The following is a 14,562-nucleotide window of genomic DNA, read 5'->3' as shown; positions in this document are numbered from 1 at the left end:
CTCTCTAATGATCTATATCTATGGACTCGCAGGTCTTTTTGGACTGCCACTATTCTCAGCTTTTCACCATTTAGAAAGTTCCATTTTCTATCTTATTTAGGCCCAAAGTGGGTGGCCTCCTATTTGCCTACATTCAGATCCATTTGCCACAGTTTAGCGCATTCACTTCATCTATCGATGGCCCCGAGCAATTTTATGCTACCATCAACACTGCCAACAAATTTGCCTAACCTTTTCCCAACGACTCATTTGGAGATATGACTTGCTGTGCCATCCTTGAAGTTGTTAATAAATACGGTGAATAGGTTTGACACCTGGAATTTAGTTCCTTTGTTCCAGGACCATTGGAAGATGGTGACAAGAGCCTGTGGAACCTCCACCCTTACTTCACTGAGCAAACCCTGGGATGCAGCCCAGCCGATGATTGTTCCACGTTGAAAGCTGACAAATGTTTTATCCCCTCCTTTTTATCTATTTTATCCGGTACAATGTCTCTACTACCTCAACAACTTGCATTTATATAGTGCCTTTAATGTAGTAAAACTTCCTAAGGCGCTTTGCGAGAGCGATTATCAAACAAGATTTGTCACCGAGCAACGTAAGGATAAAGTCGGTAATCTTGGTAAAAGAGGTAGATTTGCCTTAAATGAAGGGGGAGGAGTAGAGAGGCGGAGAGGTTTCCAGAGGGAATTCCAGAGCTTTCAGGCCTCGGCAGCTGAAGGCACGACCACTAATGATGGAGCAACTGTAACCGGTGATGTGCAGGAGACCTGAATTGGAGAAACACAGAGAGCTCGAAGCTATCTAGTATGAGGTGGTTAGAGAGTTGGGACAGACGGGGGATTGGAAAACAAGAAGGATCATTTTACAATTGACGTATACGTGCGGAAACTGAGGTTGTGTTTTCAGATGATGTCGCTGAGGGGCAGCATGCAGATGGGAAATAGCAGAGTGCCACCTCCTTTAGTGTGACATGAAGCTGTTGGATTGCTGTAAAAGCCCAACTGGTTTACCATTAGGGAAGGTAATACACCGTCTTTATATTCGGCTCGAGTACAGCCGGCTGCTGAACTGTGCTCTAAATTGGCCTGCGCAGCACTAAGTTGAAGTCCCACCATCACCTTACCAAATGCCAGCTCTGGCTCAGTGCTAGAAATTGCACAACAGAGTCAAAAGGCTGCCGTTTCAAATATCCACACGTGGGAATTTTCACATCATCTCGGCTGACATTTAATTGCTGTACTGCGGCCTATGTTCTCTGAGGTGTTTTTTGGTTTTCGGACCGGAAGCCAATGTAGGTCTGCGAGCACAGAGGTGATGAGTGACCGGGACTTGGTGTAAGTTACACTACGGGCAGCAGAGTTTTGGATCAGTTCAAGTTGATGGAGGGTGGTTGATGGGAGGCTGGGCAGGAGAGTGTTCGAATTGTCAAGTCTGGAGGTAACAAAGGCATGGATGAGAGTTTGGGCAGCAGACCAGCTGAGACAGGGTGGAGTCGAGCGATATTATGGAGATGGAAGTCGGCGGTCTGGTGAAGCAGTAGATATGTGGTCAGAACCCCATCTGGGGCCAAATACAACACCAAGGTTGTGAGCGGCCTGGTTCAGCCTTCGACATTTGCCAGGGAGAGGGAAGGAGTCGGTGGCGAGGGAACAGAGTTGATGATGAAGACCGAAGACAATGGCTTCAGTCTTCCCAATATTTTGTTGCAGGAAATTTCAGCTCATTTTGTACTGGATGTGGGACAAGTAGTGTGACCAATCTGAGTCAGTGGGGGAGACGAAACAGATGGTGGTGAGGGAGAGCTGGGTGCCGTCAGCGTACATGTGGAACCTGGCATTGTGTTTTCGGAGGATATCGCCAAAGGGCAGCACGGAGATGAGAAAAACCGAGGCCTTATACCTCCGCTCAGCTGTCTGTGAAATATGACATTATTCAACAAGAGCTGGGAAGTTCTCCCAGGTGTCCCAGCCAATATTCTTCCCCCAACCAATACCTCAAATTGATTATCTGCTCAATTTCTAGCAATTGTAATGCAATTAAATCTTCCTCCCTCGGCGGACAGTTTAACAAGGAACACACAAAAGCAACGTTTGTATTTTATTTCAGCATAACTGAGCTTTAACAGTAACATTTTAAATAATTTGAAATTGAGAAAGTTTCTCAGCAGTATGGAGGAACTATTTCATCTCCAAATTGTGAAACTAAATCTAAAATGCATTTTTTATTGAACTTTAATTGAACCTTAAACCTAGCACTCAGATAGAATGTTGAATCGAGCTGATTTGAATATGGAAAAACATCCCAGTGATTCAGCGAATTGGTAAAGAGGGAGAGCGAGGATGAAAGGTGAAATGTTCACGGAAACAAACAATCTGCTTTCTCACTGGAAAGAATCATTTTGTGGTGCAAACAAATATCCCGTCACTAATTGGCAGCCCTTGCTGCGGGTTCATTGCATTGAAGCCCGGTTTCTCCAAGGCCGGTTTGTAAACATGCTAGGAATACAGGAATATGTATTAATAATACTAATCGGTTGCTGGTATTACTATGCTCGACTATTTTTAAATTAACTGTTGCTATAATTTAAGACAAGACAGTAATGTAAAAGATATATTGTTGGCCCCGTTGCCGAGGCCCTTTTGTATATATAGATGGTAATTCTAATCTGGAGATGAGTTGTGATAATCGGGGAGTCAGGTCCGGTTTCACAGCAACAGCTTGCTTTATTTTACTAATTTACCAATTAGTGTAAAGGGATATTTGAGTGCATTGATCATCTCCTCCCTGAACTTACTCTGGGTCACGGTGTAAATGGCCGTGTTCGTGCAGGAACTCAGGAGCTGAAGCATAGTTCCCGCGTGTTCAAAGGTTGCCAAAGGGTTATAAAACGTTCTGTAATTAAAGGTGCCTCGGATACGATACAATAAGAAATATACAACCGTTGTCATCCAGAGCAGGATGAAACTTCCGGATATTGCGAATAGTAAAACGATGGACTTTCTGCGGTTCCTCATCTCAGGGTCCTGGTCATTCCCACCATCGCTGCCTTCCCGGAGGTTCCTTCGGGCCCGACTGGCCACTAAAATGCGTCTGACGGTGAGAGCATTCAACAATAAAATCACACAGAAGGGAAGCACTGGAGTTAACAGCTGTTCAAACCAAGAGAAAGCTCTCCATGTGGGTGCAGCATAAAACAGTACTGATACACGGCAACCCCGCGGTATGTTAACTGTAAAATAAGGAGCATACACGAAGGGCCAAGGGACATTCTTTAAACAGAACAGTGCGCTCAAAGTCACGATAACCACAGCCGCGGTTCTCTCGGTGCAATATTTGGTTTTCAGCTTCTGACAACAAATGGCTACAAACCGATCAAAGGTAAAAGCGACCGTGAACCAAACAGAACTGTCTGTGGCAGTCGGAGCCAGGAAGTGAATGAATCTGCACACAGGAGTGTAGAGCAGGAAAGTGTCCCGCCAATACAGCACAGACATCTGAAGTAATATCACATTAAAGACAATCACCGTCAGATCCGCCGTCGCCATGGCCACCAGGTAGCGAGTGATGCATTTGGAGAGACCACACTTTCCCCGGGACAGGATCACAATCGCCATCAGGTTCACTGCGAGAAGGAGAGATAAAGAAACAGTGAAATCACTAACCAGGCTGAGAAACCAACGATCAGTTTAACCGATGTACACGGGCTGTGAGTGTCTTTATTTCGGTATATCGCCCCTTGTCTCCTCATACGAAGGGGCTCATGCCGGGGTTTCATTTCTGGTAGCATTGGCTCCGTGACCCTTCATCCAACAGCTCAGTCTTCACTTGGGATCCTCGAAATTACATTTATTTGTCGATTCTGACGCTGCGAGGTCCGCGGGGCAGGACATCGCCAAATTTAAAAGCGAAAGGCTACAAGACCAGTTAAATCAGGAAGTACAGGTTAAGTGACACTAAATTTGACTGAGATGCTAATGTACTTAAAAAAAGCGAATGACTTGACCCACACAATGCCAGAGATTTTGATTGCAGCAAATACATTGGGAACACGAGCCTGGTGTTGAGTTGTTGCCCGCCATCTATAAGTTATTCATGAGATTAGCTTTCCAGTGGAGCAATGTGAATACATTATGACACAATATGTCAAGGAATGTAATGCAGCAGCATGGTCCAGTTATAACCAGATACAGGCTTCATATCTCAGCACAAGGCTCGAGCAAAACACGGGGCAGTGGGCACCTGGGAGTAAGATAAATCTCACAATCCGCGCTGTCTAAGAATAGATCACCGCTAGTTCTCACTCATGTTCTCCAGATAAACCCCTCCCGAACCGTATTGCACAGACTGAGCCCCGTCTCCACAATAACACACATGGACTGAAGCAAGCCGTCATCTTTTTCCCACTGGTCCTCAACATACTTTAAACATCAAACAGAAAACATGTCGACAAAAGCCATTTTCCAAAATCATAATAATGATCAGAATTGAAGATTTGAGAGGAACCCACAAATTTACCTTCAAGTCAGGAGGACAGTTTCTGCTGCATGTTTTGCTCATCTAATGCGCCTTCTGTGTGCCCCCTGTGCTCCTGAAGGCACTGGCTCCTGCTGGGACACACAGACTCAATCCTCTCTCCCTGAGACACATGCTGGATACACAGACTCAATCCTCTCTCGCTGAGACACACGCTGGATACACAGACTCAATCCTCTCTCCCTGAGACACACGCTGGATACACAGACTCAATCCTCTCTCCCTGAGACACATGCTGGATTCACAGACTCAATCCTCTCTCGCTGAGACACACGCTGGATACACAGACTCAATCCTCTCTCGCTGAGACACACGCTGGATACACAGACTCAATCCTCTCTCCCTGAGACACATGCTGGATACACAGCCTCAATCCTCTCTCCCTGAGACACATGCTGGTATACACAGACTCAATCCTCTCTCCCTGAGACACATGCTGGATACACAGACTCAATCCTCTCTCCCTGAGACACAAGCTGGGATACACAGACTCAATCCTCTCTCGCTGAGACACACACTGGATACACAGACTCAATCCTCTCTCCCTGAGACACATGCTGGATACACAGCCTCAATCCTCTCTCCCTGAGACACATGCTGGTATACACAGACTCAATCCTCTCTCCCTGAGACACATGCTGGATACACAGACTCAATCCTCTCTCCCTGAGACACACGCTGGGTTACACAGACTCAATCCTCTCTCCCTGAGACACATGCTGGATACACAGACTCAATCCTCTCTCCCTGAGACATACGCTGGATACACAGACTCAATCCTCTCTCCCTGAGACACACGCTGGGCTACACAGACTCAATCCTCTCTCCCTGAGACTCACACTGGGACACACAGACTCAATCCTCTCTCCCTGAGACACATGCTGGATACACAGACTCAATCCTCTCTCCCTGAGACACACGCTGGATACACAGACTCAATCCTCTCTCCCTGAGACTCATGCTGGATACACAGACTCAATCCTCTCTCCCTGAGACACACGATGGGACACACAGCCACAATCCACTCTCCGGGACTGCAGGTTGTCTGACTTTGGGAAACACGACAATCCCACCCTGCCCTTCCTAACCCGATCTCCACAACAGGCGAGCTTTCCACCAGGACTCAGTGGATTACACCCAGCAGTGGCACCCTACGTGTTTTACCCCGGCCTGGCCAGGTAGCACCAAGGACACATTTGGTGTCTGGACTCGACAGTTCAGCACAGAGCGAGGATGAGTTACTCCATGCATTTACCATCCAGACAAGAATGGAAGGTTCTCAGTGTAATTAAATTTGAAGAACAACATTCTACTTCTACCAGCCTCACAGCACAAACAGCAAATGTGCTGTTACTGACACCAGAGGTGCGGATAATGACCCACCAGGTACTCCAATTGCTGCCAGAATAGGGTAATGCACCAATTCGATCACCGTAATTCGATAAAGAAACATTTATTTTTGAAGATGACTTGTTTCGGTGCTGTAAAGAGCTGTTCAGATTCCAATAGTCAGTTCATGTAGATAAAGTTGCGGGTTAATATAGTTCGAGCAAACCCCTAGTGGGACAATTAGATCACAACCCCACTGACATTACTTACAGACTCTTGAACAAACAGGTTTTGGTCCCATGTGACGTTTATCTACAACACTCATTAAGCTGACGCAACATTACACATTGTGCAACTGAGTATCTTTTGTAACAATGAGAGGAACAATGACAGAACCACGATTGTTAAGTTTCATATATCACATGGCAAATATAACCAGAAGCACACTGCGTAAAATAAAAGGATATATTGTGGATCAAAGTGCCATTTTTACTTGAATCTCATGTACTGCAGATCCTAATCCAGCCCTGTTGTTCCTTCTATCGCCCGACTATGGCCTTTAGCACAATCTCGGTCACATTGTTTCAGTCACTCCCCCTCGTACTGTCACTCTCATTGTCCAGACCCCTTTCACACAATCCCGAGTTCCTTGTCTGGTAGATTTCTCCCTGTCAGTCTTCATCTTTAATGCCCTCTGCCTCTCTAGCTCCATTCCCATCCTGTTCTCCTCTTTTACCGGGTAACGAAGGTTACTCAAAGTCATTTTCTATCCTGAGCTCATTATAAGTTTGTTGGATAAGGGTATCGCTTCACGTATACCTGGGATTGCAAAGTTAGATATTGAATATTGAAGGAAAGAAACACAATGGGCGCTTCTAGAGGCCTCTACTGATTGGAATTCAGAAGAATGAGAGGTGATCTTATCGAAACGTATAAGATTATGAGGGGGATTGACAGGGTGGATGCAGAGAGGATGTTTCCACTGATGGGGGAGACTAGAACTAGAGGGCATGATCTTAGAATAAGGGAGCACCCAATTACAACAGAGATGAGGAGAAATTTCTTCTCTCAGAGGGTTGTAAATCTGTGGAATTCGCTGCCTCTGAGAGCTGTGGAAGCTCGGTCATTGAATAAATTTAAGACAGAAATCGACGGTTTTTTAATCGATAAGGGGATAAGGGGTTATGGGAAGCGGGCAGGGAAGTGGAGCTGAGTCCATGATCAGATCAGCCATGATCTTATTGAATGGCAGAGCAGGCTCGAGGGGCCGTATGGCCTACTCCTGTTCATATTTCTTATGTTCTTATGTTCTTATGTTCTTATGTCCATGAGCAACTCTTCAGATACTGAAGCAGTCTAAGCCCGCATGCATCATATTCCCATGTGGATATTTGCACCTGCAGCTCACCAACATTATTTGGATCTGGAGGATAACTGGTTTAGTCATTCACCACCAGATCTGGCTGGATCACATAAAGCATTATTGGGTCCTGCTCCCGTCTGCAAACATTGCTCACTATTCCACAATCATTCTGGAATGTCAATATAAAATCTGGCTTGTATTCTCGACAGTTAACCATCTTTTTAAACCCCTCTCCCATGTCTCCACCCTCCGACACTAAGTGTGAGGAGCTCATGGACTTCTTTGTCTCTCAGATTGTGACCATTCGTTCGGCCGCCTCTGCCTGTTCCCTTCCTTCCCTTAGACCACTGGGACAAACTTATTCTAAAGTTCCAACTGCCCGAGCCCTGAGCTCACACCTTCTCCACTTTATCTCCCATCTCCCCCCATGACCTCTCTGAGCACATCCTGTCCATGAGACCCATTTCCTTCTCCCTTTACCCTATTCCCAACAAACTGTTGAGCACCCAACTTCCTTTTCAGGCTCCCGTGTTAGCTAATATTGTTAACGGTTGTCTCTCCTCATGTACGTTCCCCCTGTCCCTCTGATCAGCCGTCATCACCCCTCTACTCAAAAATCAACCCTCGACCCCTCCGTCCGTGTTAACTACTGTCCCATCTCCAACATCCCTCTTCTCTCGAAACCTCTTCAATGCGTTGTCGCCTCCCGAATCCGTGCCCATCTTTCCCACAATTCCATGTTTGAATCCCGCTAATCCGGTTTCCGCGCCTGCCACAGGACTGAAACTTCTCTCAACAAAGTTACAAATGGCATCCTTTGTGACTGTGCCAAAGGAGAACAATCCCTCCTGGTCCCTCTTGACCTGTCTGCAGCCCTTTGCACGGTTGCCTACGCTATCCTTCTCCAACGTCTCTCCATCATAGTCCAGCTGGGTGGGACTGCATGTGCCTGGTTCCATTCTTCTTTAATCTTAGCCAAAGAATCAGCTGCATCGGCTTCTCTTCCCACCCCCGCATCGTTCCCCAAGGATCTCTCCTTGGCCCCCTCCTATTTCGCATTTACATGTTGCCCCTTGGCGACATCATCCAAAAACTCAGTCTCAGTTTCCACATGTCCGCTGATGACACCCAGCTTCACCTCTCCATGGTCTCGATTTGGTCAGACTCCTTGTCCCACATCCCATTCTGGATCGGCACAAATGTTCTCCAATTGAATATTGGGAAGACCGAAGCCAATGTTTTAGGACTTGCCACAAACTCTATTCCCTCTCACTGACTCCATCCCACTCCCCCACTTCTATCTGAGACTGAACAATACTGTTCGCAAACTTGGTGTCATACTTGACCCAGAGTTGATCTTTCGACCACCTATTGACAGCTTAACTAAGACCGCTTATTACTACCTCTGTAACATCGCCCACTCCGTCCTTGCCTCAGCTCATCCACAGCCGAAGCCCTCACCCATGACTTTGTTACCTCTAGACTTGACTGTTCCAACGTACTCCTCGCTGGCATCCCACATTCTACATAAACTAGGTGATCCAAATCTCAGCTCCCCGTGTCCTATCTTGCACCAAGTCCCACTCACCCATCACCCCCTGTGCTCGCTGACCTACATTGGCTCTCGCTTAAGCAGCGCCTCAATTTCAAAATTCTCATTCCTGTTTTCAAATCCCTCCATTGCATCACCCCCTATCTCTGTAAACTTCTCCAGCCCCACAAACCCCCAGGAGACATCTGCACTCCTCTAATTCTGTCCTCTTGACCATCGCTGATTATAATCGCTCAAAGATTGCTGGCCTTGCCTTCTATTGCCTATGTCATAAGCTCTGGAATTCCCTGCCTAAATCTCTCTGCATCTCTACCTCTCTTTCCTCTTCAGGACACTCCTTAAAAAAAACCTCTGACCAAGCTTTTGGTCACCTGCCCTGATTTCTGCTTATGTGGTTCAGTGTCAAACTTTTTACTTATAGTTTGTTGATCAATATTGCCAGGATATAGAATCCGAACATTCCATTTACTGATGTCATGGATCGAATTTTGTTCTAATTAATGGTGAGGCTTCCAGTGCCCACCTTCGTTTATGAGCAACTCGGACAGCAACTTTCAGGGACCCTGCTGTTCAATGTGGAAATCTGGAAGTTCCTGTGTAAGATGCCCAACTGCGCACAAAGCTTCCTCGTAAAACCATTTCACCATCTGACTCAGCATTTAAAGGGAGTAAATGGCGTCAAGTTGCTGTAATGACATTGTAGATAAGAAACTCACCAAAAATGCTTTACACATGCCCATTCCAGTGTAAGTACCCTTGTTACTGCCGGGTAAATGTTAATTACTGCCAAACAAACTACCCGGCACAGAAAATTAACTTTTCCAATTGTGGCGTCTCATTCCTTCAGTTTTTAGTTATTGGTGGAGTTTTTAAATAAATATTTCTCTCTTAATCCAATGTTTCTTTCCCTCTCCTTATTTTTCTTTCAGCGCGTGGTTTTGGTCTGAATTTAATGTTCCAACTGAGACTTCCTGGTCAGACACTGCGCTGCTCATTAACGATGCTTCAGTCTGATTGGTTGAGGAGAGAAAGTTGCTTCCCTGTTCACACAGGTCCCAGATGCCCTGTAGAGGGCGCTGTGCTTTTTGGATGGGTGGCTGCAGGAGGTTGTTGAGCGAAGGTCTCCGACAAGTGTAAGTCTAATAAATGTCTGACGCCGTTCTCACACCCTTGTGTTTCATGGCCAGTAAAAATGTTTCCATCCCAACTCGATTCTTGAAAGATGAGCGCAGCCCCGGGAGGAGTGGGACTGAACAAAGATTTGATCTCACCGTTAACGCTGGAAGGTAGTTACACATTTGTAATTCCATATTACTTGGGTATCAGAGGGGATAATGGCCTCAGAGAGAGTATCAGGGTGGCTAAGGGATTTTTTGTGGGGATTATAAGTGCATGGGGTTCTCAGAGGCTGTAACAGAATCCAAGGGATATCCGGGGGTGGCAAGGAGTCCTGGCCTCTCAGAACGTCTCAGCGAGGGCAGTGTGACCAAGAAGGTATGAGAGAGGGTAACGGGCTCAGGAGGTACCACAGTTCAGGGGGATCAAGCAGAGAGAAGCAGTGGCGATTCTGAGGGCATCGGAGAGGGTGAAGGACAACGTATCATGGTGAAGGAGCTTTCAGGGGCACTGGAGAACGTAATGAATACGGATCAGGCATCAAAGAGGATGAGAGATTTTCAGAGCATATCGGAGAAGGTAAGAGACAGAGTGCATCGGAGAAGATAGAAGAGCCCAGGGAGAATCAGTGAGGGTAAGGGAAGCTCCAGTGATATCAGAGAGGCTAATGGACCCATGTTATATTCTAAACATTGCAGCTTCTCAACATTACTTGTTCTAAATAACAACTTATAACGGCAAAAAATAAAGGAATAATGGAATAAAGGCAATTCTCAGAATTAGAGGGTAAGAGACAGAGCACATCAGAGACAATAAGCTGTTCAGGGAGAATCAAACAGGGGAAGGCTCGCTCAGGAGGTGTCAGATAGTCTAATGAGTTGGCAACATCTAAATATTATATTTTCTATATAACATCGTTAATAACAGCAACAAATCAAACTGAATTGAACAGCTAATGTGCCGTGTCACACGTGGAAGGAATGAGAGAGTACAATGGGAGCGGACTGGATATTCGACAGCGCTGGCGGCTTCCTTTCACGCCGCTCAGCGTTGTGGCCATTTTTATAACTGGGTTCCATGGACTGAAGCCAAGAGATTGCTCCTGGAACCATCTGTCCCCCAGTGTGAGAAGTGAAAGACAAACTGCTGGAACCCACAACGCTGAGATTCAGAGACTCTGCTCTCCCACCTGAGCTAGCCATGCCTGCCCCAATCACTCCTCCCTGTCTGTTATTGCAGGAAGGCCGCTCTTGGCTAAGCTGCAGAGGCTCAGCTTGGCATACAATCCCAGAAGTGCTCCTCTAGCACAAACACTTTTTATTGTGGAATCATTCTCAGGCCTTTCACTTGTCATCGTGCCCCATATTGAGCAGTATAGTACCATAGGGGCAGGAGAAGACCATCCAGCCCCTCGGAAGGGAACGCAAGCCGAGGGCGAAGGGCAAGCTAGAATAGTGGTTATGTTACTGGCTGAGTAATCCCGAGGCCTGCATTAATCATCTGGAGACGTAAGTCCTGGGCAGCTGGGGAATTTAAATTTATTAACTAACTGAAGCTGAAGTAAATGGCCAGTATCAGTATATGGTGACCATGGAACCACCGGATTGTCGTCAAAACCCATCCCGTGCATGACTGTCTTTTAGGGAAGGAAATCTGCCGTCCTTCCTGATCTGGCCTCCGTGTGACTCCAGACCCACAGCAATGTGGGTGACCCGTAACTGCCCTGTGAAAAGGCTTATTAACATGCACAGTCTCTTGGTGGAGAGAGTTACTGCTTTCTGCAATAATTTGTGTAATTGTGTCCTTCCTGATCTGACTCACGATAGAATGCAGCACAGAGGGAAGCCATTTGGCCCATAATCCCTGGACTGGCTCTTTGAAAGAGCGAGCCAATTAGTCCCACTCCCCGGCCTTTCCCCGTATCCCTGAAAATTTCCCCCCTTCAAGTATTGATCAAATTCCCTTTGTGAATAATATTATTGTATCTGTTTCCATCTCTCGCTCAGGCATCGCATTCCAGAATGTAACAACCCGCTGCGACAAACATGTCTCCTCGGCTCGCCTCTGGTTCTTTTGCCAATTATATTAAATGTGTCTCCCCTGGATACCGCCCCTGCAGTCAGTGGAAACACTTTCTCCCATTTTACTCAAAAGCCTCATAAACCCCGGTATTAATTCCCTCATTCCTGGCTCCATTCTAGGAAATCTCCTCGGCACCATTTCCAAAGCTGTGCCATGATTTGATGTGATGTCCAGAATTGGACACAATACTCCATCTAATGCCGAACCAGTGATGTGTAATGATTGAGCACAACTTCCTTCCATTTGTATTCTATGCCTCTGTTTATAAATCCAAGGATAGTGTATGCTTTATTTAACAACCTGCTCAATGTGTCCGGCCACCTTCACTGATTTGTTATGTAAACGCCAGGTGTTTCTGATACTGTATCCCTTTAAAATGTCGTTCATATTGCCTCTCCTCATTCTGCCTTGCAAATTGTATCACTTCACACGTCCCTGCAATAATTTGATTCGCCATGTGTCTGCCAATTTCTCCTGTCTGTCCTCCTGGAGTCTGTTACTATCCTCCTCATTGTTTACAACATTTCTGAGTTTGGTGAAGTCTGCCAACGTTGAAATTATTCCCAGTATACACAAGTTCACGTCATTATTATATATGGAAAAGAGCAGTGGTCCTAATGCAGATCCCACTTTATACTTTATACTTCTCGCCAGTCTGAGAGACAACCGTTCACCACTACTTTCTGCTTTCTGTTCCTTGTGTGTACTTTATCAAACGCTTTTTGGAAGTCCAGATATACAACATCTACCACAATACCCTCATCAACCCTCTCCATTTCTTCACCAAAGATCTCCTTCAAGTTTGTCAGACAGGACTTTCCGTTCACAATTCCATACTGGCTATCATTTATTAACCCCTCATTTTCTAATATTTTTTTTAACAGCGGTGTAACGTTTGCAACCCTCCAGTGTTCGGGCACCTGTCCCAAATTAAGGAGGATTCAAAGATTTTGGCCAGAGCCTTTGCTATTTCTCCCCTTACTTCCCTCAGTAACCCAGGATGCATCCCATCTGGACCAGTTGACTTTTCTACTTTGAGCACTGCCAACCTTCTAAATATTCCCTCTTAATTTTTTTACCAATCGAATGTCTCCACTAACTCCAGCATTACTGTGACATTGGCAGCTTTCTCTGCTTTTGTAACAACAGATGCAAAGTCTTCATTTAGTGTCGCAGCCCTCTGCATTAACAAGTTTATTTCCTTTTTGGTCCATAATTGGCCCCACTCTTCCTCGGTCTATCCTTTTACTATTTGTACATTTATAAAATACTTTGTGTTCCCTTTTATGTTACCAGCTAATCTATTCTCATAGACTCGATATTCCCACCTTATTTCTTCTTTACATTTCCCCTCTGCACTTTCTGTATTCTGTTTCATTATCTGCTGTATTATGAATCTGCCATTCTTTGTGTCAATCCTTCTCGGGTCCCCTCCCTCACCTCTTTTTTGGGAACATTGATGACTGTATTGGTGCAGGTTCCTGAACTAGAAAATGTCATTCACTTTGCATTCAATGTCCACCCTTCCCTCACCTTCACATGGTCCATCTCTGACTCTTCCCTTCACGTCCTCAACTTCTCTGTCTCCATTTCTAGCGATAGGCTTTAGGCCACTGACTCCCACAGCTCGCTGGACTATACTACCTAACATCCCGCATCCTGTATGGACTCCATTCCATTCTCCCAATTTATCCATCTCCGTCGCATCTGCTCTTACGATGCCACCATTCACATGAGTGCCTCTGACGTGTCTTCCTTTTTCCTCACAGTGGATTTCCCCCCACCATAGTTAACATGGCCCACGACCGTGTCTGTTCTATTTCCTGCACCTCTGCTTTCACCCCTTCCCCTCCCTCTCAGAACCACAACAGGGTCCCCCTTGTCCTCACCTTCCAACCAACCAGCCTCCACATTTTATGGACATCCTCCGCCATTTCCTCCAGCTCCAGCCTGGTCCCACCACCAATCACATCTTCCTCTTCCCTCCCCTCTCAGCATTCCAAAGGGCCCACTGCCTCCCCAACAAGCTGGTGCCTTCTGCAGTCACCTCCAGCAGCCCCACTCCTTCCCACGGTACCTTCCCGAACAAGGGCAGGAGAGGCAACACCCACCCTTTTACCTCCTCCTTTTCAGGTATTAAATTAGTGTTTGTATCTGTCTTCACCAAGGGAGAGGATGCTGCCATAGACATAGTGAAGGAGAGGGTAGTGGAGACAAATGGATAAACATTGATAAAGAGGTTTTAAGAAGGCTGGCTGCACTTAAAGCAGATACATCACGAGGAGCGGATACTAAGGAACTTGAGGGTGGAAATGGTGGAGGTACTGGCTATAATATCCCAATCCTCCATAGCTACAGGGGTACTGCCAGAGGAATGGAGAATTGCAAATGTTACACCATTGTTCAGGAAAGGGAGTAACAATTAACCCAGCAACTACAGGCCAGTAAGTTTTAGCTCGGTAGTGAGAAAGATGTGAGAAACCATAATCAGGGACATAATTAACAGTCACTTGGATAGGGGTAGATTAATTAAAGAATGCATGCATGGATTTGTTAAAGGAAAATCGTGTTTAACCAAATTGAT

The 14,562-nt window shown here is 46.0% G+C and overlaps 1 protein-coding gene across 1 annotated transcript in view; it reads right to left on the bottom strand.

The window, feature by feature from the left end:
* Positions 1-642: 642 nt before the first annotated feature.
* Positions 643-14,562, bottom strand: part of LOC139254830 (probable G-protein coupled receptor 139) — a 122,649-nt gene continuing 108,729 nt past the window's right edge. Inside the window, exons 3-4 of the mRNA XM_070873843.1 lie at positions 2,744-3,625; positions 643-770 (exon numbers count right to left, since the gene is read on the bottom strand). Of these exons, the coding sequence (XP_070729944.1) occupies positions 643-770; positions 2,744-3,625 (1,010 nt within the window). The remainder of the gene's footprint in view (positions 771-2,743; positions 3,626-14,562) is intronic.

This window comes from Pristiophorus japonicus, unplaced genomic scaffold, assembly GCF_044704955.1.
Source record: "Pristiophorus japonicus isolate sPriJap1 unplaced genomic scaffold, sPriJap1.hap1 HAP1_SCAFFOLD_58, whole genome shotgun sequence".
In the NCBI taxonomy this organism is placed as follows: domain Eukaryota; kingdom Metazoa; phylum Chordata; class Chondrichthyes; family Pristiophoridae; genus Pristiophorus; species Pristiophorus japonicus.
This window is presented reverse-complemented; position numbering and strand designations above follow the sequence as displayed.